General features: G+C 34.7%; 5 protein-coding genes across 7 annotated transcripts; 2 read left to right on the top strand and 3 right to left on the bottom strand.

Annotated features, from left to right (window-relative positions):
• The first annotated feature begins 495 nt into the window (after positions 1-495).
• Positions 496-8,628, top strand: LOC128183994 (alpha-glucosidase-like). Of its 2 annotated transcripts, XM_052853263.1 has the most exons (12): positions 496-611; positions 941-1,026; positions 5,136-5,437; positions 5,644-5,823; positions 5,931-6,067; positions 6,156-6,284; positions 6,385-6,504; positions 6,605-6,708; positions 6,833-7,028; positions 7,197-7,475; positions 7,578-7,729; positions 8,268-8,628. In XM_052853263.1, exons 2-12 carry the CDS (start codon positions 950-952, stop codon positions 8,476-8,478), a joined length of 1,887 nt encoding a protein of 628 aa, XP_052709223.1. In that variant the 5' UTR covers positions 496-611; positions 941-949; the 3' UTR covers positions 8,479-8,628. The 2 variants fall into 2 exon arrangements, with proteins under 2 accessions (XP_052709223.1, XP_052709231.1); XM_052853271.1 differs by lacking the exons at positions 496-611; positions 941-1,026 and adding an exon at positions 4,154-4,333.
• On the bottom strand, positions 1,097-3,970 carry LOC128184017 (uncharacterized). 2 transcript variants are annotated; one of them, XM_052853303.1, is made up of 5 exons: positions 2,942-3,970; positions 2,654-2,788; positions 2,308-2,422; positions 1,824-2,217; positions 1,097-1,703 (listed from the first exon to the last, which is right to left on the bottom strand). In XM_052853303.1, exons 2-5 carry the CDS (start codon positions 2,761-2,763, stop codon positions 1,564-1,566), a joined length of 759 nt encoding a protein of 252 aa, XP_052709263.1. In that variant the 5' UTR covers positions 2,764-2,788; positions 2,942-3,970; the 3' UTR covers positions 1,097-1,563. The 2 variants fall into 2 exon arrangements, with proteins under 2 accessions (XP_052709263.1, XP_052709255.1); XM_052853295.1 differs by having other exon boundaries at positions 1,098-1,703; positions 2,654-3,970.
• A 177-nt stretch (positions 8,629-8,805) lies between the features above and the next one.
• On the bottom strand, positions 8,806-10,635 carry LOC128192492 (uncharacterized). Its single transcript, XM_052865214.1, has one exon. It carries the CDS (start codon positions 10,633-10,635, stop codon positions 8,806-8,808), a length of 1,830 nt encoding a protein of 609 aa, XP_052721174.1.
• Positions 10,636-11,707: 1,072 nt separating this feature from the next.
• LOC128182347 (serine hydroxymethyltransferase, mitochondrial-like) lies at positions 11,708-21,615 on the top strand. The gene is made up of 12 exons (XM_052850944.1): positions 11,708-11,838; positions 14,274-14,423; positions 15,637-15,716; positions 15,850-16,050; positions 16,824-16,905; positions 17,106-17,228; positions 17,404-17,543; positions 17,811-17,973; positions 18,273-18,372; positions 18,479-18,634; positions 18,931-19,038; positions 19,182-21,615. The coding sequence occupies exons 1-12, from the start codon at positions 11,800-11,802 to the stop codon at positions 19,307-19,309; spliced, it is 1,470 nt and encodes a 489-aa protein (XP_052706904.1). The 5' UTR covers positions 11,708-11,799; the 3' UTR covers positions 19,310-21,615.
• Positions 21,616-23,306: 1,691 nt separating this feature from the next.
• On the bottom strand, positions 23,307-27,622 carry LOC128182356 (GATA zinc finger domain-containing protein 1-like). The gene is made up of 4 exons (XM_052850957.1): positions 27,197-27,622; positions 24,696-24,758; positions 24,403-24,583; positions 23,307-24,234 (listed from the first exon to the last, which is right to left on the bottom strand). Exons 1-4 carry the CDS (start codon positions 27,506-27,508, stop codon positions 23,915-23,917), a joined length of 876 nt encoding a protein of 291 aa, XP_052706917.1. The 5' UTR covers positions 27,509-27,622; the 3' UTR covers positions 23,307-23,914.
• Between the last annotated feature and the right edge of the window lie 253 nt (positions 27,623-27,875).

The raw sequence follows: 27,875 nt of genomic DNA on the forward strand, positions 1-27,875 counted from the left end.
TTTGAAATATGACATCATAAAGTAAACCTTCTCCCGCCATTTTTGCATTTTTAGCATAAAAGGTTTGTTTTCAAATATTTTTTTTAGAAAACCTTAAGAGAATGTTTGAACAAACAAAATTTTTCATCAAAGATGTATTTACCCAAGACTTATGTGACAAAAAAATGTTCCTTTTCAAAGCGTCGCTATTTATTTCCATTAAAAAAAAAGATAAGATGTATGTCAATTTGGGACTGATTATGATTGAAATTCAAAAATAGCGTCATATATGACGTTATATGCTGCAAGCGAGTGCAAATAAACTAAATAAACGGGTAACAATTTAATATATCTGAAACACGTTTAAAAGTTGCGAATGACGGGGGCCATATTAGGTTTATATCATATAAAATCCTTTGACTATTTTCTTTAATTGTCTTTCTTCCTTTAACTGAACCATCTTTTTAAATACTTTTAAAAAACTAAAAAAACTTCAGCGGTTATCTTCCCTTGTCTCAGGTAAGCAGGTAAATACTTTAAAAACTTTGCATATCTGTGCACCGTAACTCAGGTGTGTCAGTGATACAAGTTTCACCTGTGAACGCCATTTTTGTCTTATCTCCTCCCTACAGGTAGGTTGTTGTGTTTTCGTTTTATCTTTTGTTTATTGTATGTGAACATATTTGTACATGTGGGATTTGTAATGATTATGTACACAAATCTAACATTTTCTAAAATTTAGAAGTAAAAGGTCAGGTTGTGATTTAGAGAAAAAATAAAGGTAGCTAATTAAGAAAACCCGGGTACAGCGGTTTCGTAAAGTAGGACAAACGTGACCCTGCATAACTTCTTACTATTCAGATGATACCGGTATAACGCATACACTATATAGATTTTTCTTTTACGTATCTATCTTCAGTGTGTGTTGCAACTTATATTACCATGTCTTTAATTTATTCAGTTTGTAGATATGAGCAAGTCATACAATATAGAACCTCTAGCATACAAGCCCTCGTCAAATGATAAGTTTGATGAAATAGATATAAGGTAATCTCTCTCTCTCTCTCTCTCTCTCTCTCTCTCTCTCTCTCTCTCTCTCTCTCTCTGTTTAGTAAAAAGCACAGGGACCAAGCCCGTTTTAACATTAATTTCAATGTAACCATAAATAAAGATGGTTACATTGAAATTAATGTTAAAACGGGCTTGGCCCCTGTGGTAAAAAGTAGAAAATACAATGCCTGCGTATGATTTACCACAGACGTCGGATGTTCAGTTAAGTGTTTAAAATAAGCTATACAACAGACCCGAAACCAATTGACCGCCCTTTTATTGCTCTGGCAGCCTACCTGGGTAAACCTTACATCTCTTTGTTACTTGCGATAAAATCTAAAATACCATGTAAGTAAATGCAAGGTGAAGGAATCGAAGTTATAAATACACACTGTTCATTTACATTTAATGACTAACACAAATCAGAATTGGCAATTACAAAAAGGAGCAAAACCAGACGAAATGGATAGTTTAAATTAGAGTGGAAGTGCATAGGAAAAAGACATCTACATCCAACCATTACACATTATTCGATCAATGCATGGCATTCTGGGATCTACCGCCTCCTAGCGGTACGTTTCGCCTCCTGAGGTTGGACAGAGAAGCATCTTTCTTCCTTTGAGAACACTGTCGTTTTCTCTCTATGGTATTTGTTAAGCTTTTGACCCGCTTGTCTGAAATTAAAAAAAAACGGAGCACTTATATACCCGGTATATGATATTAACATTCACAGACATGCATTTCTTCACATACTACATTTCAGTAAATGAGTTTACTGAAAAGTCTTTACTTACATTCATTGGTCAAATGGCTTGCTTTTGTTCCTCTTTGACCACAGAGGCCAGCTGGTTCCTGGGCATAGCTTGGTACTGGTCGCTGTCTAGCCTTGTCTATGGACGGAAGACTCGGTGTACTGCGAGAGTCCCTGGCCCAGAGGGAAGGCTGCCTCTGACCTCGGGGATTCTGTGAGTCATGGACCCTGAGGACTTGGGCTCCCCTCCGGTGTATATCTGGTAGTGTGGCACAGCCGCCGAGCTCTGTGGGATTCTGCGTGGCCAATCGTGGTTTCAGGGACAGATTTAGCCTCATGATCTCTTTCAACAACTTATTACGTTCATTCAGATCGGTGAATTCTGCTTTCAATTTGGTGATGTTTGATTGAACAATTGCACATTCCTTACGCTTCATCTGTAAAAAGAAAGTTGTATGTGCAATTGTATCGAACGAGGTTCATTTCCATTAACGCCAATTTATATTTCGAGTTTCAAAATTTCATACCAAGATGCCCCTGGTCGCCTGCGGGATTTCTGCTTCTAGTCGTCTTCTGTCTCTTTTCATGTCGGCAATCTCAGCAGAAGTCCGCGTGTAGAATTCGTACAGGAGATCTTCGGGGCTGCAATAATAATATAGCACATAGAAGGTTTAATACATTCAAAAAATGATACATACAGACAATGAATAAATGATAAATATTCTGTATAAATATCAAAATATTTAAAGAACTACTGAATATAGACTTATTAACATCATAATCATACGTATAGAAACTAAACCGTTTATAGCTTTTTTTTGTATATTAAAACCAGATCAAAACTTTTACAAAGAATTTATAACAGGGACTTACGTGAAGTCCCCCAGATCAGCAGCCATTAACGCCCTCACGTTAATTTCTCCGTTGTTCTTTATAAACATTTCCAATCGGAATGGAAATTCATCGGAACCAATCTCAGCCATCTTTAAAAAGTCTCCCCAAAACAATCTAATCAAGTAATTGGACCAATTATTAAGCTGAAAACGACATCTTATTCAATCAAATTACATTCACTTCACAAAATATTATGCATCTTTTCTATCATTTACACTAAAAATGTCAATTATTGTTTAAACAGATGAGAGAATTTCATCAACATACCTCTGTGTACAGCTAACAATGCAGCAATGCCTTCGTTACGGCGTGTTTATGACGTAACAATCCAGACCTGTTTAATTGTGACGTTACTTTTACGTTTATCGAGGGTCCTTTGCCAAATAACGTCACAATTATATGTTTTAGAACTAGCTTCGGGATCATGAAGCAATTTCAGACTTAAATCAAAATTTCAGGTAGTTATAAAATGATTGTTTATCATAAAATGACGTTTATTATTATTAATTAACAACGTTATATCAGCCCTCTTTTAATGGCATTTCAGTTTTGTTAGTGTTTTTCAATCAGGAAATATTAAGATAGTGTACAATTTTTCACTTAAAACTAAAATTGCTTCATGATCCTGGAGCCTGATGTATCCCATTTCGTTGTTTTCCCTTAATTTTTATTGTTTGTGTATTCCCCATGAAACGATTGGGTTTTTTCATACACTTTGAACCATTTTGTTGCACTTATATGAACCAACTATAAAGAGCAAATCGTTCATTTGAATGAAAAAATTAAAGGTTAATTGGGTATCACATTCTAACCAATTCTACTTCTATACAAATCTTCATGTCTTTTAAGTAAGGCCATTCCAAGTTTTTTTTCTATGTTTAGCGTCCGCGGACGGATTGGTTTTGAGATGTAAAAAACACAATTGTTGTTCATAAAATTAGATCGCTTTTTCATATGTCGGGCTCAGAATCGCATTTTTAAATCTGGATCAGAAATCAAATATAAAAACATTTAAAATGGAAATCATATAGTAGGTATTTGTTATTTTTGTTACAAAATGAAGAAAATACTTCAAAATATATATCAAATTTTATTTTGTTGAACCTTTAGTTGGGTTTGTGGGTTTTTTTCCTGATAGAAAGACAGGTTTTTGAGTTTTGGGTGGACGCTAAACAAAGAAAAAACTTGCAATGGCCTAACATACTTTGTACACCCTTAAACTGTTCTTAGCAGTGCATTAACCAAAATTCCCAAAGTCGCATTTTTTACATGTACATGATTGTGTAAACTAAGATGACATGGTTTAAATGCCGAACAAGTCTGAATTATCTTGTCATTTCTTAATCAGATTTCTGACGCAAATGTTTCACTGATAAATACCGATAAACAAATAGTTAATACATCATACAATAAACACATGTGTATCTTATTCACGTGATAGTACCCCAATTTTGTACGCGGCCGGTAAACGGGACTAACTTTTAAACAGTCTGCATGGTCTAGACTACATAGCTGGGTTTCCTAGGACTTGTTTGCCTTCTGTGATTTGGAGAACTCTTCTATCTTAAGGTTAACCTTTAAGATAAGCACTTGCTTTGTAAGTTGGGTGGAAATCATGCCTGAAATATCTACTATTTCATATGCACCAGAAAAACCTTCGTAAGTATTATCTCTACATGTACTGTACTCTCATGACGTTTATAGTACTGATCATTGAGTAATTGGCTCGCAAAACTAACTTACTAAATCCAAAGTCTGACTATGTACAAGTTATGTTGCAAATAAATCCGTACAAGATGTTCTTTATGGATGACATAGAAACTTTAAGTCAAGACTTGTACATATGCATATGGTTTTAAAGGGACTTTCGCACGATTTGTAATGAAAAAATGTCTTTTATTGTTTGGTATAAAATGGTTTACTTATGTAGTAGTATTTAGAATGATTTACCAAAACTTGAATGTTCGAAGTCAAGTTACAAGCGAGATACGGAGGAAAAAGGTTTTATCCAAAGCTCAGGTCTTAAATTTGTTTATAAATAATGCAAAGAAATTGTTTTTGACCATATATATAACTTGTGGTCAAAAGGATAAACTTATTGAATGTGTTCATAAATGATTTCATCAACAACAAAAACCAATTAACATTGGATTAGAACTTATACATGTACAATCCAACACATATATAAACAATAACAGGACTCGATATTTATTTACAAAACAAAGACATAACCTCTGTTACTCGCTTTGACTTTCATATATATATTTTGGCAAATAATATAAAACAAACACCATAATAACTATTCTAGTTAAAATGAAAAAAATAAATATGGAAATATTTGAGCTAAAATCGTGTCGAAGTCCCTTTAAATTAGCAATACACAGTTTACCAATTTTTAGATGTACATGTGTATATCAATTATTTGCCCGTGTACTAATTCGCTCTTCATTCTCTCTTTAAGATCATCAGAGAGCATTGATGTCAAGCTCTCAGATAACAATGGCAGCCCATTCCGCGGCATGGGAAAGGATGAGTTATTGGTACACTCCTCCAAACCGTTCTGGAGGCGTCTGCGCATGATATGCATCTCCATCATCCTCTTGGGCTGGCTGGCGCTGATCATAACCGTGGTGGCGCTGGTGTTGGTTTACCCGAAATGCAAATCCCCGGATTCCAGATCCTGGTGGCAAAACGAGGTCATCTACCGAATCTACGTACGGAGCTACAAGGACAGCGATGGAAACGGCGTAGGAGACTTAGATGGTAATGACTGTTAATCTGGATATATTTCATTGCTTGACCATTATATGAGGAAAAAGTGTGCGAAAGTCTCATTGTTGGACCATCTTGTAATTCATGAAAGAGCCCTTCCAAAAACATTGGGTAACTGTACCTATGCCATTCATATGGTGCATTATGTTCTGTATCGATATCATTGTCAAACATACCTTTCAAATTGTTCTTTCCAGGAGTGGCATCTAAATTGGACTACATCAAGGACCTTGGGGTCGGTGTAATATCACTGAGTCCCGACTACGAAGATGACGGAACTGATGGCGACTTCCACATCAAGAACCACATGAAGATTGCCGGATCCGTTGGCGGGGACGACGCATTGCAAAGACTTATCACGCATGCGCACGGGAAAGGTTCAATAAATTCCTGTTCTCAAAACTCCATATTGTGATATGAAAGATCTTGAATTGTGGTTCATTTCTACATTCTGGAATAACATATTGTTTGTTGTAATTATTAGGTCTTAAAGTGATACTGGATTTCGTCCCTTCACAAACCAGCGACCAGAGTGATTGGTTTAAATGGAGTCAAGAGGCCAGATTCAGGAACGATACATACCGAAACTTCTATGTATGGACAAACACACCAACAAACTGGGTATGTTCAGTTGTACAAGAGACATGACCAAACCTGAAGACAAAATCGGAATGGCCAATTATTTCAAATACCATGGATTCTTTTGCAGAAATCCATGTATGGGGGTGGCGCATGGAACACGTCTTCTGAGAGGTCAGGAGAATACTACCTACATCAATTTCTACACAACCAGCCTGACCTTAACCTTCGTAGTCCGCAGGTCAAGGAGAAACTCAATGTAAGATCAAAAAATTTCCATCAGGGTGTTGTGAGTAGTTTGATCCTTTATATCGTAGGATTAAGATTAAAGTTACACCGCGTCTATGTGTATTTTGCAGGAAATTTTGACGCATTGGTTGAACAAGTCGGTGGACGGGTTCTACATAAGGAACAGCGCCTATCTCTTTACGGACTATGACCTACGGGATGAATCGAAAGTCCCAAGTGCTGTAGGAGATGTAAGTTTCACCGTTTTGTTTTAGAAGTGAGTAATTATTATATACAATAGTTACAATATTTCTATATAGTCCTTGTACTTTTTATATTTAACTTTTTCAGGAATACGGTGACTACAACCATATTTACACAAAGAATCTCCCAGAAATTTATGACATGTTTGCAAGATGGCGCACAACAACTGACGCGTATACGGATAAGTACAGGCAGGATATTTAGAATTTACATAAAACATTTAAAAACTGTGTAAATGAAAAGACAAGCAAAACAAATTGTTTAGCAGACAACGTAGAATGCCAAAATTTAAATCAGGAGTTTTCCCCTTCACAGAGTTCTAATGGCTGACCCAGACCCTATGTCCAACAACGTAGAGATGATGAAGTACTACGGCCACTTTCAGAGAGACGGGGTTCATCTCCCCGTCAAGAGGAGACAGTTTCCTACAGACTGTGGCGGTCAGTGCATTAGGGAATATGTCAATGGCTGGATGGACAACCTACCCTCAGGTCGCTGGCCGACGTGGTCCGTAAGTATCCAATCATATTTACGCAACGCAAGTGGAATATACGTCTGTTTTGATCTTGATTTGAAGAAACTATTGATGGAACCATGATATCGCCATCTTTTTCATTGTCTTTTAAAGGTATATCGGTATACAAGTAAATTGCACTTTTTTAACTTTTAATAACTTTAGCTTGGTGATGAGATGACAAAACGTTTTGCAACCAATCACAGCGAGAGTTTTATTCGCTGTTTTGCAATGCTGTCAATGACGCTACCCGGCACCCCAATCCTGTATTATGGGGACGAAATCAACATGGTCGACCTAAGTATTCAACCCAGCAGCAGCACATCGCGGAATCAACCGATGAGGGGACTCATGCAGTGGGATAACACACCCAATGGGGGTTTCACCAACGGAACAAGTCCGTGGATCAGTGTTGGTGCTGACTATCAAACCAATAATGTGAAGGTAATTATTCCTGAAGACTCTAATATCCCTCAGCCTTTGTCTGTTCTCTGTTAGATTGGGTTCAAACAAGTATCCTATGTTTTTGATTATTTTACTTTTCAGAATCAGAGTGCTAAAGGGGACTCTCTGATGTCTTTCTTCAAAAACCTTACCACCCTGAGATCAGACGACACCTTCCATATAGGAGACTACTATCCAACCGTGGTTGATGATGCTGTGTTTTCTTTTGTTCGAGAATTTGATGGAAAGAAAGGGTATGATTCCCCTACATTATATATATATATATATATATATATATATATATATATATATATATATATATATATATATATATATATATATATATATATATTATATATCAAAAATACATTAAAATCACGCTTACATTTTAAAGCAATATGAGCTGTATTTTTTAGAATTTTATTTTGGTTCAAAAACCTGTTAGAATGATAAGTCTGCATGTAACTTAAAATTTTTATGATAAATAAGATTTAAAAAATCCGTAATTTTTTCGGAAGAAAGATTTCTCTTCTAAGGAATATATAGCAAATCAATTTTTGTACAGGATGACAATAATTCAATTTTGCTTCAATTAAGTCTTCTTAACGGCTTTTCCCACAAAAATAAAGCTAACAGAAATTTAAAAGCAATGATATTTTTGTCATTTTAGCAGGAAATGACATTTTCGTAAAAAAAAAAAAAAATTCAACATGAAAATTGCAGCTCATATTGCTTTAAGCAAGTAATTATACCTAACCTATATAGTAAGTTGTTTTTCTTTAATCATTTAAGGTATTTAGTGGCCATCAATTTTGCGAGCACGGCACAGTCACGTGATTTTGCGAAAGCCCACAGCACCATACAGAGCAAAGCCTCGTTTGAGCTGACGACGGGCGGATCCGAGAGTTTTGACGCGGACACTGACGTGGACACAAGCAGTCTTACGCTAGGTCCCCAGCAAGGAGTGGTAGTCTCGTGGGACTACGTGGCCAAGGAACTCTGATTCTCTTTAAACTTTTACTGCAAATATGATAATCAAGAGTGACTTTTTTATGTATGACCTCATTAATCCAGACAAATTGGATACGTTGAAACAAATTCTACAGCTCTTCTCTTGATACCTTTCTTCATTAAAAAAATCAAATTGCAAATATGTTTTATTGTATGAATATTTTTTATTTGGTTTGTTACAATAATGAATAATATAAATCTATAAAAAACAACAAAATAAAACACAAATTATAATATCAAACAGCAAAATCAATGAAATTGTGAATTAGTTATTTGTCAGTATCTTTTTTCAAAAATTGGTTTAAGACTATAAAATATATCATTTAATGTCAATGCCCTGAATGACGGTACGATACAGACGTCCATTGGTCGTACCAATCCACAGTGTGTCCCTGTCCATATAGAGAGCCCAAGGGGAGAAAAACCGGTCCATGTCGTTCTCGATGAAGCGAACAAATTTCCCCGAGCCATCCACTACATGAATCACATTGTTTCTAGCATCTGAAATATAGACGTTGTTATGTCCGTCACAGGCGAGACCCTGGGCTGCCATCAGTCGTGGGTACTTGGGAGAAACGTGTCCCTTGTAGGAACAGATCTCCTCTCCATCTTTCTTCATCCAGATCACCCTGTCGTCCAGGTCTATGAAGTCCGCCACTACTATCTCTCCCCTGCTGTTCTCCACGGCCCGGTGTGGTCTGTTCAGTGTTCGCTTTCCTTGGAAATACTCGATCTTTTTCAGGATTCGTCCTTTGGGGGATAAAATGTAAACTGCGCGAGTACTGCCCTCATTGGTCTCTAGCTCCTCGCTTTCTACAACGGACACAAGAATCGATCCGTCTGCTGTCTTCCACAAACTGACCGGAAACAGGGGAGCTAAATCCGTAAAAGACGCGATTTTGCCATTTACTTGATTGACGACCTTTATGGCACTTGTGCCTACAAAAGTAACCAAAGTGATTTTGAGGTCATAGCAACAAACATCTGTGACCAACTTATCGAACTCTAACGGTTCCTTGATGTCCACTTTCGTTCCGTGTCTGATAAACACCTTCTGAATACCTCTTGCAGTCTGCGTATCTCGCACTGTTATGGAGTGATCCACACCAACAGACAAACAGCTAATGCCGACCTTACACAGGATAAACCTATCAAACTCCTCCTTTGGAATCTTTGGTTTGCTGCTTTCGGGTCTGACGGGTTCCTCTATTACTTCCTCCTCTTCTTCTTCCTCCTCCTCCTCTTCTTCTTTCACTATACTCGTGCATATCATTTTACTTAAAAGAGACCTATTGATTTGACCCTTTTCTAAATCAACTGGATGAACTGTAGGTTCTTTCGGAAATACCATTCCTTCATTGAGGTGTGACATTTTCTCTTTAGCTTGATACACATTATAAATAGATGCATCCAAACTGTTCTCGCATATTGATATCGCCTCATTGACAACGCCAATTGCTTCCTTAATTTCGGTTTCGGTTTTGCTAATTTCGGACTCGTTTCCAACGTGGACGGTTTTAAAATCATCGGTAACTTCATCTGCCACACTCCTTACCTCTGCAATAAGTTTTTCAATGTGTTCATTCAGTTCATCGTACGCTTTGTTCAATCCATTTTCTGATTCTTTCCTTTTCGCGGCACAGTTTTCAAGCATTGCATTCAATTCAACAAGATGAGTTTTCTTGACATCCGACGCTTCTTGTAGTAACTTATGTTTCTCGGTTTTTATAAATTGCTGTATCTTGATCAAGTCGTGCGTTTTATGTTCGTTTCGAACACACTCGTCGCAAAGGGGCTTTGTGCAGGTATTACAATGATGTAGAAGCGGGCCATCGTGGTCTTTGCAGGTTTCTCGTATCCTTAGATCTGTTACGGACTTTGTGGCTGACTGAGGCCGATCGGTAGGGCTGGAACAGTCTTGAGACTTATTTGATGTTGAATCCTCGTCGCCATTTTTTAGATTTTGCGCTTCCACAACTTTATGGGTCCGTGTTGACTCGTTTTTCGCGTGTAAAAACTTACAGTTGTAGCACAGAATTTTCCTGCAGTTTGTACAGTTCCACGCAATGTTAATCTTGCGCTGACAATTTCCACATAGCTGACGTACCTTGGCATCTTTGATTTTATGTGAACTACCATCTGAATCCATGGCTGCAGATGGTTTTTTAATCCCCCTTCACAGATTATCACTGGTCATTCGCAGGTCATATTTGAACTGATATCACCAAATTGCATTTGTTTAGAGTTTAAATACGCGTTGCTCGTTGGAAACCATTGTAATGACTTTTTGTGACCCAAAAGGCAATGCTTCACTTGCGTTGTTTTTCTTCGTTTGTAGTTGTTTAAAACCGTAAACAGAATCAGTGGTTTCAAATAACAGTCAGAGTTATTTGATAGTCTTGACTTGGGTTAGCATGATGTGCAAGGGAAGACTAATTCCGAAATAGTCCAGGAGCTCTTGCTTAAAGGACATTTAGTCTGAAGTATGTTTGTTGCTCTAAAAAAAATCTTTTCAAGTTCCATCAATTCATATATATATTAAATGAATATTAAAACAATCTGGAATATAAGGAACTAATTTAATTATTTTTAAGCAGTTTAAGTATAAGATATGTATTGTTGCGTTGTAATGCGAAAAAGTAAATACATATACCGATATTCGACTAGCTACGAATAAAAAAGAGATTAATTCACAAATATATGCAACAGAATGCCAGGTTTAATAAAAAGATTTTAAGACAATGGTGTCTAAAGAACTTCCCGGTGTATGAGAAAACAGCGCGTATGCACATTTCCTGGAGCATTCTGCAGACTTATGGGCGTTGTTTTGATGCTTCATGTTTATCTTATACTCGATCATGCACGTAGCATCGTTCTGTCAAGTGGGGGGGGGGTGTAATTATAACACCCCCTCCCCGTTAAAATAAAAAAAATTACAACGACCATAAACACAAACAAACAGAATCACAAAAAAACCCACAGCTTTGTTCACGTTTAAACCTCAAAAATCATAATCCTTACCACAGGAGGGGGTTGAATTTGAATGCTCTCTCTGTCTCTCTCTCTCTCTCTCTCTGAGAATCGCATTTTTAGTTCATTGTACATAGTTAATTCTGTAAATAAAAAAAATGAATATTCCTAATTTCCTGTCATACAATTACAATTTCTCGTTTTACTTTAAACTCCTATAGGTAATTTTATCGGATGTCATTGCCTTTAAAGAAAGTCGAATATTGTAGCAGGTACTGGATTCCGTAATTTAGTCTTTGCTGGTTCCCGACTTTATTACGAATCTGCGGACTACCAGTTTACAATGGCTCGTGTCGGGATAATATCCTTCAGCATCAGAGATGTAAGTATGAATAAGTTCAATAACATGAAGTAGACTCTAGGGAGAAAATGACGATTGGCTTGAAGATTAGCTGTTTTCTAAATAAAATATTTTTTAAACCCGCATGATTGATAATATCAGTGCACATATTGAATCAAGACATAGGTTGTAGAAGTTTACGTAAATCATATTTCAGAAAAGAATGTTACAAAGGAATTCGATTCAAAGTCGGACATATTCAGGATCTGTTTGCTTTTATTATCTTTCTTTCATGAACGTCACTGTGACATTTTGACTGAAAACTTAAAAGTTTGTCTGCTGCACAATGGTAACTAAAAATCATTGACTGGTCTGTACTAGACCTATCTGGCATTGCAGGCTGTAGGTTTTTTTTAAAGATACAATGACCTCAATTGAAAATTAACCAGTTATTTCAAGGAAAGATTTGGCAAGTCAATATTAAAAGACATTACTTGATTTAAGTATTTCTATCATCGGTATATTGTTTTACATAATAGGCCTAATGTGTGACATTACCAAGTTGTGAACACTATATTGCCTCAATATTGCAACTATATACTAGTTATTAAAGCATTTATAAAATAAAAATGTATAAATGTGTTTTAATGGTCATTCTAGGAAAAATGTAAGAATTCATTAAAAAAAAAAAAAAGGCCCCAGGTTTCCAAAGCAGTTAAGCAGGCACATTATTTGTTTGGCACAAAATACATCATTCAGAATGTTGAACAGTTACTGGTATTTTGTCCTTGATATTTTGATGTTAGAAGTTGAGTCTTACATAAAAAAATGTTAATGTCATTCTTAAACTTGATTTAATACTGTACACAAATACAACATACAGCATAAAGGTAAAGTTTTATTTCTTAAAGTATTAATTTAAAAAAAAAAATTCTGACCGTTGAAAAGATTCAGAGTTTTGACTTAATGTTGTGTGGTTATAAATTGAATTTTAGAAAATCAATGACTGCCTTTTGCCAGCTTTTTTGCTGGTCTTTGATAATCATCCAGGTCTAACATCTAAGAATAACAATGAACATGATTAATGTCTAATTTACATATCAATTGGCATTCAATTTCCTTGTAATTGAGTGTATCAGTTTAAAGTATCTGAAAAGAATAAGATAGGAGACTTAAAGGTTATTAAAATTTTTTGTTCATATTAAGTTGGTTATCACCTGTTATGTACCATTACTAAACATGCGAAAATGAATATTTAATGTTAATAAAAAAGGTATATTTGATGAGATAGAAGGAAGCTTCAATTTTTTAGTGTATGTGTTGCAAAAATGCAGGTGTGTTCATTCAGAAAAAGATTTTTTAAAGCCGCTAGGTCCGATTTTTTTGTTATTACAGTATCAAATTTGTTTCCATACAAATCATTTATCTTAGAAAGTTATGGACTTTCTCCTATTTACTCCAGCAGAATCAGTCTCCTTTTAAAGTTAGAAATATTCAAAGTAAATAAAAATAATTTCTGTTTGGGCAAACGAAAAAACAAACCAAAACGCATCACGGGAATGTTTAGAAAAGGAAACGGCTTGGTTTCGTCCCCCAAATGATTGGGGTTATTCAACCCGCATGCTATGCATCGATTGTAAAGAAAGCAGACTTCAGAAATATTAGCGAACAAAACGTACACATGTTTATTTATAATTTGTCTGATCATTTCGACCTTTTTTTAAAGCGAGGTCAAAGTCGTAATACAATCATAGCCGTCTCGTCGTCAGGGGTGAAATTTAACATGAGGCGAAATAACGCGGTACCTTTTAATGTCGTTTGTTTTGTTAGCAAATTTTGTACGTATTTTTCTTTATTGAAATTTGGTATAATTGACTGGAAAAACTACTGCAATGTCTATTATTATACATATACTAAGCATAGCCATCGTTAAAAAGCGTGCATAAAATTTGATATAAAATCGGACCAAGCAGCTTTAAAGACACCTGGTGATTAAACAATATTTTATTTTTGTTTTCAGGAAAAATACTGGTTTAAGAACTATAATTTCAGTAAATATTCATTAGCTTTTGGAACATTTACTTGGAAATCTGTACATCACTTCTCTATGGCAGTATGTTTGCATGAGCTACATGTAAATCTATGAAGAAAATCATTGTATTTCAATTAAAAATAAATGACATGCTGGAATACCATGAATAAGCACAAAGTGATGAGATAAATGTAACTTGTTATAAAAATCACCTTGTTGATTTCTTCAATGGAGATGTCGGTTACCAACTTACCATAGGAGCCAAACTTAGTAGCAGTTATCAGTGACAAAATATCAATAAAAAATATGCCTTTAGTTAGCAATCTGTGTGTTATAGTGGAAATATTTTGCATCCAGATATAAAGAAACGGAAACATGCTCTTCTTGTGAGGGAATGCACTGGTTTGCTGATTCTTGAATAGTTATGTTGGTTTATACAATTTAGATGCTGTCCCGGAGGCTTTTGACCAGGCAAGCTATACGGACCTTATGGACTGGGAGAGAGAGTTTGGAGGAGGATGATCCGGAACTGATGTCCATCATCAAACAGGAGAAAAAGAGGCAGGTCAATGGTCTGGAACTCATAGCATCTGAGGTAATCCCTGAAGTTGTCAATGGTCTAGGTAGTAAATGGAGCTTGTCATGTGCCTCACTGTCTATAAATAACTCCTGTAAACTGAAATGTTGACAATGGTCTTGAACTCTACTGCTTTGTAAGGTGTGTGATAGGTCATGTGAGCTCATGTGAATAGAGAGAGCATATGATGTAAATCAGAACAGTGTATTATGTATAATTGGGCTCATTATGAATTCTGTTATTTATATTCACCTTGAGATAATGAATTGAAAAGAATTTTAAGTACAAAGGTCAGTGTTCTCCTTAAGATAGATGTTACTTATGAAATGTAATGACATCAAATTAAAAAACCCAAACAACATCAAATTGATTTTTATTAAGAAATGTGTAAACAACATAAAAGTATGTAACAACATCAAATCAATTTCAAGAAATGCTGTCAACAAACATGAAAATTATGTTAAGTAACCATGATAACCCAGAAGTATAGAACCATGATAAACCAGAAGTATAGAACCATGATAACCCAGAAGTATAGAACCATGATAACCCAGAAGTATAGAACCATGTTAAACCAGAAGTATAGAACCATGATAAACTAGAAGTATAGAACCATGATAAACCAGAAGTATAGAACCATGATAACCCAGAAGTATAGAACCATGATAAACTAGAAGTATAGAACCATGATAAACTAGAAGTATAGAACCATGATAAACTAGAAGTATAGAACCATGATAAACCAGAAGTATAGAACCATGATAAATTAGAAGTATAGAACCATGATAAACCAGAAGTATTGAACCATGATAAACCAGAAGTATAGAACCATGATAAACCAGAAGTATAGAACCATGATAAACTAGAAGTATAGAACCATGTTAAACCAGAAGTATAGAACCATGATAAACCAGAAGTATAGAACCATGATAAACTAGAAGTATAGAACCATGATAAACTAGAAGTATAGAACCATGTTAAACCAGAAGTATAGAACCATGATAAACCAGAAGTATAGAACCATGATAAATTAGAAGTATAGAACCATGATAAACTAGAAGTATTGAACCATGATAACCCAGAAGTATTGAATCATGATAACCCAGAAGTATTGAATCATGATAACCCAGAAGTATTGAATCATGATAAACCAGAAGTATAGAACCATGATTAACCAGAAGTATAGAACTGCTCAACTGTTAATATAAGACTATTCATTTTCACATCTCAGAACTTTGCGAGTCGATCGGTCCAGGAAGCATTGGGATCCTGTCTTACTAACAAGTACTCCGAGGGTTACCCTGGTGCAAGGTCAGTCACCAATTCTGTAAACTCACTGTATTAACCATCCTACAATCACAATTTATTTAAAACACTGTACATGTATCATCTCATAATTGTATATAAATTTGTTAGTGACCTAAAGAAATGAGGCACTTTACAGGTACTATGGAGGAAATGTATTCATCGACAAAGTCGAAAGTCTGTGTCAGACGAGAGCTTTGGAGGCTTTCCGCCTGGACCCTCACCAGTGGGGGGTGAATGTACAGCCTTACTCTGGTAGTCCTGCTAACTTTGAGGCCTTCACTGCCTTACTGAAGCCACATGACAGAATTATGGGCCTGGATCTACCGGATGGTGGACAGTGAGTATTGCTGATCATAATGAATTCACTTTTACATGGTATATGTAATGCTGAAAAGTTAGCTTTCACATTGATACACATGTATTTAGTATTTGAACTTGATTTAAAGGGGCATGGTCACGATTTTGGTCAAAAATTATATCCCCAATATTAATGTTTACAATGCTTCACTAAGGCATTTTTAATTGTCATTTCAAATTTGAGTGTCCATCGTTGAGTTATAAGCAAGTTACAGATCTTACAATTCTTTGATATGTAAACAAAGCTTTTGTTTATGTTTTGAATGTTGAAGTAAAAATTCCAGTTGTAGACCTAAAATGAATGCGTTAAACGTTAGGAACTGTTTATTCATGCTTAAAATGAATAAGCAGACAGACAAATCAACTTGAAAATGATTTTTGACTGGTATATTGAACATATGTAAACAAAAACAGGGCACGAGCCTTGTTTACATGACAAAAATTTATGAGCCCTGTATCTAGCTCATAACTCTACAACTGGCCGTCAGATTTGACTTGATCACTAGAAATGCATTCCTAAAGCATTATAAATACGTTAATAAAAACAGAAAAATAGAATTTGACCAAAACCGTGACCATGCCCCTTTAAGATTCTGTTAAAACAAGGTTATACATGTATTTGCAGTGTTCATGTTATTGATGGTCATTTGAAGCTGAACTATATATTCCATTCTTGCCTGGTGTTACATATAGAAAAATTCATGTACATACAATGAAATAATAAAAATGCATTGTTTTTGCTTTGGTTTTCAGTTTAACTCATGGATTTATGACTGATACCAGGAGGATCTCAGCTACTTCAGTGTTTTTTGAATCCATGCCATACAGAATAGATGTATGAAAATGCTAAGAGTAAAATTAGATAGAAAAATAGAATTCTACATAATTACATCTGCAGTTTTAAATTCTTGTCGATGAGAAGTGGTATGAAATTGGATCTTTGATTAGATACTGAATGTTAACATATATTAAACATTTATTTGAGTAAACAGTATTCTTAGATAGCTTATTCATGAAGCATTTTTATTCCTTTAGCCCAAGACAGGGTACATTGATTACGACAAACTCAGGGAATCTGCTCGTCTTTTCCGTCCAAAGCTGATCATTGCAGGAACCACAGCCTACTCTCGCCTACTGGACTACAAAGCTTATAGAGAGGTACTGATGTCTAAGGGAAATTCTTTGTCGTAAAATGTTGTGTACTCTGTACCATTTAGCCAACATATTCCCCATTGCTATCCTACTGTGATTCAATGAATGCCCTCTATATTAAGTCTCGTGCCAGAAGATCTTGGTTAACATTGATGGCGTGTGTTCTTTCTGTTTGTGACAGATCTGTGATGAGGTGAATGCCTACATGCTGGCTGACATGGCCCATATATCAGGACTGGTGGCAGCTGATGTTATTCCTGGTCCTTTTGAACATGCTGATGTTGTTACCTCCACCACCCACAAGACACTGAGGGGACCCAGGTAAAGCATTCAGTCCAAGCATCAGAAGAGAGAGCACTATATTTTATCTGGTTATCTTAAATGTCCCCAAGTTTCAAGATCCAGGAACCAAGGATTATGTAACAAAAATCCTAAGTTCAAAGGTTGCAGCTGGAGAGTTGGACATACATAATATGTTTATCCAACTCTCCATCTGCAACCTTCATCATATTTTATAGTGTGCTTCTGAAAGGAAACTTTATTTAGGAGAAATTTTATATAAATTGGTTTAATTGTATGTTACTTTAGATCTGGGATGATATTCTACCGTAAAGGCAAAAAAGGAGTGGACAAAAAAGGAAATGACATCATGTATGACCTGGAAAAGAAGATAAACAACGCTGTGTTTCCGGCCCTACAGGGGGGACCTCATCAGCACCAGATTGGGGCCCTAGCAGTCGCCCTCAAACAGGTGATGATTTCTGTTGGGAAACGTTAGTCAGTCTCACAAAACAGAATTCTGTTAAGAATTGATAGTAAATGATTTGATAAGCTGGGACAGATTACGGTATATGATTGCTCTTCAAAGTTATTTAATTGTGAAAAAAGTGCAATGTTGTAGACACTGTTCTTTACTGTAATGCACAGCTTAAATTATGTACTTAATATTTCTTTATCAAATAAAAGGTGGTAACCAATATTAAGCTTATAAAACTTATGCAGGAAATGTGTACTTGGTATGTTTGTGTTTATTTTATGGTTTTCTCTTAGGCTAAATCTCCGGAGTTCAAAGAGTATCAGCTGCAGGTGATCAAAAATGCCAAAGTCATGGCCAAAGTCTTATTGGATAAAGGATATAATGTAGTTTCTGGTAAGTCATATCAAGTAGTGTTTAATATTGCTTAATGGAACATACAAACAGCCTGATGTTTTAAAGTACTGGTACTTTCTCACAACAAAGCTGACTGATTTTTCAGGGGGTACCGATAATCATCTTGTGTTGGTGGATCTGAAATCCAAGGGAACAGATGGTGCTAGAGTGGAGCGGATTCTTGAGCTGTGCGAGATTTCTGTCAACAAGAACACCTGTGCTGGAGACAAAAGTCCCATGACTCCCGGAGGACTCAGAATAGGTACAAATGTACTGTACAATCACCTGGGAAGATAAAGTCATATACTGCCATAACTGTATAATTTCAATTTATTTTATACATGTTCTTTTTTTAAAATGAAGTACATGTAAAGCAGTGTCACAGTATTGATGGGGATGTTAATTCCTAGGGAATCTTAAATGAAGTCTGGCGATTCCAATGCTTTGTTGCTCATAGATAGAAATTATCTGATCATTTGTTTGAGATATGAATATGATAACCATTTTCTGTACATACATGTACATATGGCTCTTGCATTTTGAACATTTGAATCTCAGGTGCCCCTGCAATGACTTCCCGTGGAATGAAGGAGAAGGATTTTGAGAAAATCTGTGAATTTCTAGATCGAGGAGTGCAGATAGGAATAAATGCCAAAAAGTATTCAAGTAAGCATTCAGTTTGTGAAGTATTTTGTTATTGAATGAAACTAATGAAAAAGTCTCTCTTTTGTGATTTTAGATATGACACTTGTCCTGTTGAACATAGAAATATTAGTTCTTGATCATGTTTGGATTATATTTTTCCACAGAAACTTTGAAAGAGTTCCGCCATGCAGTGATAGAGAATGAGGATATTCAGGGCCAGATCAACAAGCTGCGGGGAGAGGTGGAGAGCTTTGCCAGCCAGTTCCCCATGCCAGGACTAGAGGAACGATAACTTCTTGTGTAGATCTGATCTGTCAAATGAATTGAAAAACAACCCAAAATCTAAACATTCTTCAAAATTTTACCAAAGATGTTGATTTTGTTATAATGATGTTTTTAAACAATAAGAGAAATGATTCATCATTTTCTTAAAATTCAATTTTAAAATCCTATTTTGACATTTGAATGCAAAGAATCTCACAACTGGAATTCTCTTATCAAAAGATCTGTTTGGATTTCCTTTTAAAAACTTTTGTTTTTGTAAATTTTTTTTTTCTTTTATTGACTTAAGTTTGACAACGCAACTGGTATTTTTTTCCCAAATTTTCATCATATAGATCAGAAATTGAGTTGTTGAACAATTCCAAGAGTTAAGATGTGTTTTATTTCAGTGAGATGATTTGTTTTTGGTGAATGTTTTTATTTTTTGTGTGAATATTTACACCCATACCTGCAATTTTGTGATTCTTAAGGTTAGTTAAAAAGATAATGTTCTTTATTAATAAAATGCATATAGAATATGTAATTTTGAAGTGCTATGTTATTCATTGTATTATATTGCAGTGCCAAAATGATGTTAAGATTCACAAGAGGTTAAACATTTTAGACATTGTTGGAAATCTGTGTTAATGAACTGATTTTGAGCATTTGATGAAAACTTTTCTCTCTTTGATACACACTTAGTATTGTTTATACCGGTAATTAATTTTTAATAATTCATGTATCCTGTACCATCTTTTAAAAGACAATAATTAATAAGCAATCTCGGTAAAGTACAAGACCGGGTAACTAATGACTTTACATTGTGTGTATTGGACTTTCAGCAAAACATTGGTGCTTTAGATCTGTTCTCAAAGAGGTACTGATTGTACCTTTCAGAGACTGCTCTTAAATTGAAGGAAAATAAAGTTATTATGTACTAGTTTGTATGTGATTTTATGTGGAAAATATTGGGGTTAAAATGTTATACATGAAAATATGGGCTGGAGTACTTTAAGACATGAACATCACAACTTTTCCATATTTAACTTTTCCACAATAAATCGTATGAAAAAGTATTACGTTTCACAGTGTGTTGTGATATACACACATGTATAGTGCAAGTGCATATGTTTCATATGAATGTATGGTTTCATAAAAAAAAAAAACATGTCTAAAACTTCCATTTAATCCACCACCTCTTTATTAACTATTCCTTGTGCTCAGGTTGAATTCCTTTTGTCTGTTTGCCAGAATTGCCAAATTCGTAACAATGATGATTTGATTACCCATTTTGTTCACATATGTTTAAGGTGGTATGGGACACCTACATATTGTGACATACACTGTACTTCCAATTGAATCAAGCATAATTTTATATACCTGTACTTTTTCTTGCCGGAAATTGTTACTTAAAAGCATAGTGCAATGGGTTTAAAGTCTTGATTTCCATTTTTTGGGGTCAAATATTTTAACATTTCATAACTGTTAAAGTATTTTAATTATATAAGGAATAAGGAATCATTCTTTGAGTATTATGAGGTGATAATTTTGGTCGAGGCGTGATCAAATCCAATAAAGCCGGGAGGGCTTTATGATAGATTTGATCATTCCCCGGCCGAAATTATCACCTCATAATATTCAAAGAATGATTCCTTATTACTTATATTTATATAATTTCAGGCCATCGTACGATTAAATTTTTAAATATAATTAAGCAAACCCCGCCAATTGTCATTTGTATTATGGGTTATATAGTACAAAATCGATACAAGTAGTACATGTTATAACAGACAGAGACACTGGATAATGTAAAAATAATGTATTAATATCAACAGATGTCCCATACCACCTTAATATACATGTATATGTGTATTGATTAATTTTGGATTCAACTAAAATTCTTTGCTGCTTTGCTTAGGTGTCATTATCATTAGCAAGTTCTTTGTTTACTTTTGTCATAATTGTTAGAGATTGTTATCGATAGTGAAATACTTGTAATTTAATGAGGAAAGCTGTATTACAGTATGACAAGATAAGAGTATAATTCATTTTGTAGAACATATAGTCTGACAAAATTTAAATCATCCCCTTCTTTTACTCTGGCCAGACTACTGATGAGAGAAATGAAGAGAGTCAGAAGAATGGGGGTGGTTAAATCAAACTTTAGTAAATATGCATTTAAATTGCTGGTCACTTATTGATCACTGTAACATCTAGACCAAGCACAGAAAAATAACCTGTTCTCTATGTACTCGCTAACCATCCCATTTAAAGAGAACAAGGAATTTCCAAATCTGTTTTTTTTTTTTTTAAATTCTGCAGCATTTTTATTCATGAGTTTACAAATAGATTAGTTCTCTTCATGTACACTCTACGAGTAATGTACTTTTTTCTTGGAGTGGTATGACATGCTTGTATGTATGGGGTCATTGGGGTGTGGTTTGAGGGCATCTTTATGTGCAGTTTATTGCCTAAATTTTTCTATTAAAAAGCTTTCCAACTGATTTTATTGCAAGGTTTTGAATTATTCTGTATATAGCTTACATTGTTTTCAATGATGTGTTTATGTAGATGGATAATTTAATTTGGTGTTAGACTGTATTTACCAATCCATGTAATTTAAAAGTACATGTACATATCTATAGCTTAAATTAACATTTTCAATGAAAGTCGGACAACTGATCAGAATTCATGTTAGAAATACATGTACAAGTAAAGCAAATTCTTATTGCCAAGGGAGAGTCCTTAAAAATTTGTTTATAAATTATTATTTGATGGAGTGGTTGGTATTTTGTTACAATTGGATGGAATTTTATTTCAATTAGTCAGTGAAATCAAAACCATTTACTTGTATAATTGATTTTTTGGAATAAAATTTTGAATGCCCCAAATATTGTTTGGTTTTTTTCTTTAGTAGTTCAAATGCAGCACAAATATTCAAGTAAGTTTTTTCTGATAAGCACTTTCCCTTCATTCATTGTCTTTTAGTTTCTGACCCTGTCCAGAAATTGAAGGCTATTTCACTTGGAATTCTTGGGTGAAGGACTAATTTCACACCGCTTTCCTATGAGAGATCGCCTTTTGTCAAGAAACTTTTTTTTTTTCATTTTAGACTTCTCCAGAACCACTGAGCCAATTTAAGAAAACTTGCACAAATCATGTTTGGGTAAAGGGTTTTTAAGTTTCTTAAAAAAAAAGAAAACGGGCTTCTATTCATAGGGGAGATAATAAGGGAATGCTGAAAGGTATGGTGTTATAAAAATCCTATGACGAAAAATCAAATAACAAAAAACATCTAATAAATATGCATAAGCCATTGTATATAATTTCAAATAATGGTCTCTAGGGGTCTGTAATTGGCTCCTTTGGGGTTTAAATTTTGTGACTGAAATGCATTAATATTCTTTCACAATCTACTGATGAACATACAGGTTTGAGTTTTGTCAAATCATTATAAGAATATTCTAGATTCCCCCCTCCCCACTACCCCGTGACGGTCATAGAATCTAGTCAAGTCATAGTTTGACTTAGCTTAATTAGGAACACTGGTGTAAACATTTTGTATAATTGTATATCAAGTACACCTTTATGGTGTAGTGTAGGGAAGATAGGCATAAAAATGGTGGACAAGGATGCAGATATTACAAATGACCGTGATGCTTAGCGACGATCTAAGGCTTTTTCCCAATATACCAGTAGATGCAATATAATAAAAACACTTCAAATGTAATGGCTCTCATAAAAAGGAGAATATATATGGGACTTCTAATCCATTACATTACTTATAATCCCCTGTCAAGTTTCTAATCATTACGTTCACCTAACATACTGGTTTCAGTGTTACACACAATAACAAATGCCTCTGACTGGTGTAGAAAACTGTACACTCGGTGTACTCCAGAATTGCTACACCACTTCACTTGATTTACACAGCTGTGCATAGGAGGCTACAATGGGGCATGCCAAACAAGATATCTGTGAGCCAATGCTCACTAGTAATACCCCTGCTCTGATGTACATATACAAAATAAGCAAAGGTGACATTTAATAGGAAGTTGACATCCGATTGGTACAAAAATAGATCCAAACATATGGCGTGTCTTAAAAAATAGTGTTTAAAAATTCAAGCATCTGCAATGAATCTTTGCTTTGACGAAAACTTGAATGAAAATATATGCAAAAAATAAACATTGTCCACATTAATTAGGAAATTGACATCTGATTCCTACAAAATGAGATCCCACCATATGGCATGCCTAAACAAAGACTGCGTTAAAATTTCAAGCATCTGCTGAATAGTTGCTGAGAAAAATGCGGCAGATATTTTTGTTACGGACAGACAAATGGACAAACAGAGAAGGACATCAAGAGGTAAAACAGAACACCCCCCTTTTCCTTCGGAGCAGGGGTATAAATGTATAGTGGTGATGTACATTAATACTGATCATCAGCACATTTAACAGAAATGTCCATGATCAGTGGTTTTATTTCTTTAAAAACAAGAACTCTTAAGCTAAAAGAGATGCACTACAAAGTGATATTCTATTCTCTTTTTAATTCAGACCTTTACTTTCTACTCTAAATAACATGTTTAAGTATTTATTGGTAACAAAGTATGTGAATTAGGTTTAAACATTCAAGAGTCATCAACGATAATTTCTTTTTTAACCTCCACTGGAAAGTTTTTTTCTTTGTCTTGTTTCTTCTGACCTTTCTTGTCCTCTTTACTAAACTTCATACTTGGTGCCTTTGAACCTATGGTATCTTTCATTCCAAACATTTCATCGGAATTAGGAACGGGGGTAATTTTCTCTCCCATGGTTGTCCATATATAACACAGCTCTGGCTCACGGGAAATAGTTAAGTACGGACCTGTGCGGCATTTGTAATAATCTGATGGAGCATGGCACACAAACTCTATGTACTCCATTCTTCTGGGGAGGTCCTCTTCAGGACCTGTGGGCATGAAACATGACAAATAAAAAGAAAATATAAAACCAGGAAAATCTTGACAATTCATACCAGTATTTAGGCAGCATAACTGTAATAAAATACATGTGGGTCGAGTGTTATATGTGTAAACTTAAGTAGTCTGGCTTTGAAGCAATCATGAAGACAACTTACCCAAAATGTATGTTGAGGGGTCGAAACCAACTTTTGGACTATTTTGTGTGGGTAGTAACCATGACAACACTGCACTTTTTTCATTGTATTGATCTTGCATGAATCCTCTGATTTGAGCATAATATACCGATCCATCGTGGTCAACTAATGATACAATATCACCTGCCTGATAGTACATTCCCTGGAAAAGAAATGAAATTAAAAGATATAATAAATCTAGTATAGGATTATGATTTAAGACTAAGAGGTTAAATACCACCAAAATAATTTATACATTAATCTTTTAAACTTACATCATAATAAATGCTCTCTCCAGTTACAACTGTGGACACAGCAGTAGGGGCCTTAATTGGTTGCTGGAAAGAAAACAATGTACATATTTTAATCTCATCAAATGTTATTAAGTTTGTTTAAATACATGTGGCATACAGTCTACTAAAAAAAATTTGATAAATAGGCAGCTGCCTAGGTAAAAATAAAATAAATTGGGGTCTGGTATATTTTAAGTGGGTCAATCTGCAACCACATGCAAACAATTAATGACCAACAATATTTTATTTGGGCCTTACTTTAAAAGTGAATCAAATGAAATGAATATCAAACATACACATCATCTCATTCACTTATTCACAAAAGATTTACTGAACAGGTTGGAGCCAATTGCCCAGATGGGATGAAATAGTCTGTTTGGGAATATCCCAAATAAGGATATAAATTTCAACTGCAAACAAAAGGAAATTTTTCTTTTGCTCAAAATATGATATGATAGATTAAATGTAACAACTTTTAATAAACAACTATACTATTATGGAGATTGATCCCTCAGTATATTCAAAACCTCTTGGGGTCTATAGGACATCTTGTTAATCCAATGTGTTGCATTTGATATACATTAATGTTACCATAAAAGTTACCAAATCAAAGAATTTTATTTTTTGCACTTTAAAATTTATATCCCATTTGGGCTATTATATCCTGAACAGGCTACTGCAGATTCCTTATAAAACGTGAGGAATTAATATCTGCATAAAATTGCCAGAAGCACCTCTTGCAGATTTTAAAATCTCACGCAGAATAAAGTACTCACGTAAATATGGAATCTAAAGTAATGCATCCCTTTTCAGCGATTGGTTCCAACCCTTAATCAGGTTGGGACCAATCTCCCAAATGGGGTATAATAGCCCGTTTGGGATATAAAAGCCCAAATGGGATATAAATTTAAAGTGCAAAAAAATTCATTTGAAAATTTTTGATATAAATCTGCATTAATGTGAATCAAATGCAACAACCTTGGTTAAGATGTTTTTTTATATGTCTATAGTTTATAAGATTGATCCCCAAGAAGTTTTGGAAATACTGATGGATCAATCTCCGTAATAGTACAGCTACAGAAAAAGTTGTTTACCAAAAGTTGTTGTATTTCATCTATTCTAATGCGGATTTATATCAAAAATTTCAGAATCAAAATTTTTTATTTTCAGCACTGTAAATTTATACCCCATTTTGGCTATTATATCCCAAAACGGGCTATTTTATCCCATTTCGGAGGTGTCAGGAGAAAACGTACCCAGGAGAAAACGTACCCAATCTCTAGGGTACGTTTTCTCCAGGAGAAAACGTACCCGGGTACGTTTTCTCCTGGAGAAAACGTACCCTATGAAAATCATAATTATACTACTTAATAGTTTTTAATACTTTTAAATAATATTTTGCATTATAAATATACAGAAATGTAAGAATTTCATAGATAAAGGAATTTAATATTTTATAATTTGGACATTTTAAATAATTTTCAAATGCTACTTTAATGCATATTTCAATGCATAGATGTATAGAAATATATTCATTTTATGAATGATATCTTTATAATAATTGTAGCAACTTTTATTTTAGTACAAAATAATGACCTGTCATAAAGTGTTTATATTAGTCTACCTCTTCTAATTATCCATTTATCAGTAGCTTTACCGATTTGAGTTTCTCTATGCAAGATCCCGATTTTAATTATAGTGATAATCAATTAAATACCTGAGGAGTTATTATGTAATATTATGTATTGCCTCCCCGCGCAGGAGGTAGAAATATTCACTCTCCACACATTATACATGTCAGTGGCGTCGGAAGCAAATTGACTGTTTAATGTTACATCTCGTAGTAGTTTCCATATATATGAATCAAACAAATATTTAAAAGACTTGGACTTGGTTTTATTAAGCAACTTTGTTTTATAGATAATTTTCAAAAATAGTTTTAAAAAACGCGATATCAACTTCTTGAGATACTCATTATGAAAACCCCTCATTATTAAGTTCTCCAAATGAAATTGCAATAAAAACTAATTATTTAACGGTTTCGTTTATGTTACAAATTATTGTCTTAATAATTTAAGTACCTGACCATTATGACTATGCATTTAAAAACTACAGCAACAAATGATACAAATGTTCATTGTATATTTTATTTCATTTAAGAATATCTATGAAAACCATTATTCATTATTTCCATAGGGTACGTTTTCTCTTGGAGAAAACGTACCCGGGTACGTTTTCTCCTGGAGAAAACGTACCCTATAAATTGGGTACGTTTTCTCCTGGGTACGTTTTCTCCAGCATTCATTTCGGAGATTGGTCCCAACCTGTTCATTAGAAGAACCATGCAGTTGCTATCATTTTATTTTTCCTTCAAATAACGGTATGTCTATTGAATTTTGAAGTTGCCACTTTTTAAGGACACATTCCAAAAAACAAACTGTTGTTTAAAAAAAAAAATAAGGAAAAATATAAAGGATATTTACACTCTTCTTAAAAACCATCCGTCTGCTTTTTCCCTTGGTTGCCAATGCCTTGGCTGCTGTTATGTACTTGTGTTTCGCTGGCTTAATCCTTGCACTTTTTCTAAGCACTGGGCCCGCTAGGCTATTGCTGCCGTTACTTTTCGTTCGCTCGGGGATGCTTCCATTGCTATCATTACCGTCCTTTTCGCCACCGGGGCAACTTTGTTTCAGAAAACAAGTATTGCAGATAACATCTCCATTGTTACCTTTCCTCCACATCGTGGAATTTGTGGATTTGCATAATTCACACGTTGGTTTATTGCCGAGTGGCATTTTTACTTTGAATTTGATCCAACTATATCAAAATCAACGATAAAATATTTTCTACTTGAGAGGTTCAGTGTTTTGCCTCCATTTTTAATTTCTTGGTCTTCTTGGTGTTTTTTTGTACGATCTTCAATAAAATCATTAAGCGTGCACACGAGAGAGACTATTAAGCTAGGACTAATATTTACCCGAAAAGGTGCAAAAATTACAATATTATCCCAAAAGATCAAAAGCATTGCAAGTATTCAAACGAAGTATATTGCAAATGAATAGTTGGAACATTACATTGAAAAAACACCCGACCTCTTATTTTATGCGGCATATTGTTACTGTGTACATTTACACCAGATGCCCAAGGGCTTTTATGTTCACC

This window comes from Crassostrea angulata, chromosome 1 (assembly GCF_025612915.1).
Source record: "Crassostrea angulata isolate pt1a10 chromosome 1, ASM2561291v2, whole genome shotgun sequence".
Lineage (NCBI taxonomy): Eukaryota > Metazoa > Mollusca > Bivalvia > Ostreida > Ostreidae > Magallana > Magallana angulata.

What these genes read in the sequence shown, in the direction of transcription:
- LOC128184017 (XM_052853303.1), bottom strand. Translation starts at nt 2,763, where the DNA reads ATGGCTGAGATTGGTTCCGATGAATTTCCATTCCGATTGGAAATGTTT. An exon ending in AGGCGACCAGGGGCATCTTG is followed by an intron (nt 2,218 to 2,307) that starts GTATGAAATTTT and finishes TTCTTTTTACAG; the next exon opens with ATGAAGCGTAAGGAATGTGC. An exon ending in AAGCCATTTGACCAATGAAT is followed by an intron (nt 1,704 to 1,823) that starts GTAAGTAAAGAC and finishes TTTTAATTTCAG; the next exon opens with ACAAGCGGGTCAAAAGCTTA.
- LOC128192492 (XM_052865214.1), bottom strand. Translation starts at nt 10,635, where the DNA reads ATGGATTCAGATGGTAGTTCACATAAAATCAAAGATGCCAAGGTACGT.
- LOC128182347 (XM_052850944.1), top strand. Translation starts at nt 11,800, where the DNA reads ATGGCTCGTGTCGGGATAATATCCTTCAGCATCAGAGAT. An exon ending in ACTACAAAGCTTATAGAGAG is followed by an intron (nt 17,229 to 17,403) that starts GTACTGATGTCT and finishes TGTTTGTGACAG; the next exon opens with ATCTGTGATGAGGTGAATGC. An exon ending in AGGATATAATGTAGTTTCTG is followed by an intron (nt 18,373 to 18,478) that starts GTAAGTCATATC and finishes CTGATTTTTCAG; the next exon opens with GGGGTACCGATAATCATCTT.
- LOC128182356 (XM_052850957.1), bottom strand. Translation starts at nt 27,508, where the DNA reads ATGCCACTCGGCAATAAACCAACGTGTGAATTATGCAAATCCACAAAT. An exon ending in GAGAGAGCATTTATTATGAT is followed by an intron (nt 24,584 to 24,695) that starts GTAAGTTTAAAA and finishes TTTCTTTTCCAG; the next exon opens with GGAATGTACTATCAGGCAGG. An exon ending in CCCCTCAACATACATTTTGG is followed by an intron (nt 24,235 to 24,402) that starts GTAAGTTGTCTT and finishes TCATGCCCACAG; the next exon opens with GTCCTGAAGAGGACCTCCCC.
- LOC128183994 (XM_052853263.1), top strand. Translation starts at nt 950, where the DNA reads ATGAGCAAGTCATACAATATAGAACCTCTAGCATACAAGCCCTCGTCA. An exon ending in CAAACACACCAACAAACTGG is followed by an intron (nt 6,068 to 6,155) that starts GTATGTTCAGTT and finishes ATTCTTTTGCAG; the next exon opens with AAATCCATGTATGGGGGTGG. An exon ending in GTCGCTGGCCGACGTGGTCC is followed by an intron (nt 7,029 to 7,196) that starts GTAAGTATCCAA and finishes TAATAACTTTAG; the next exon opens with CTTGGTGATGAGATGACAAA.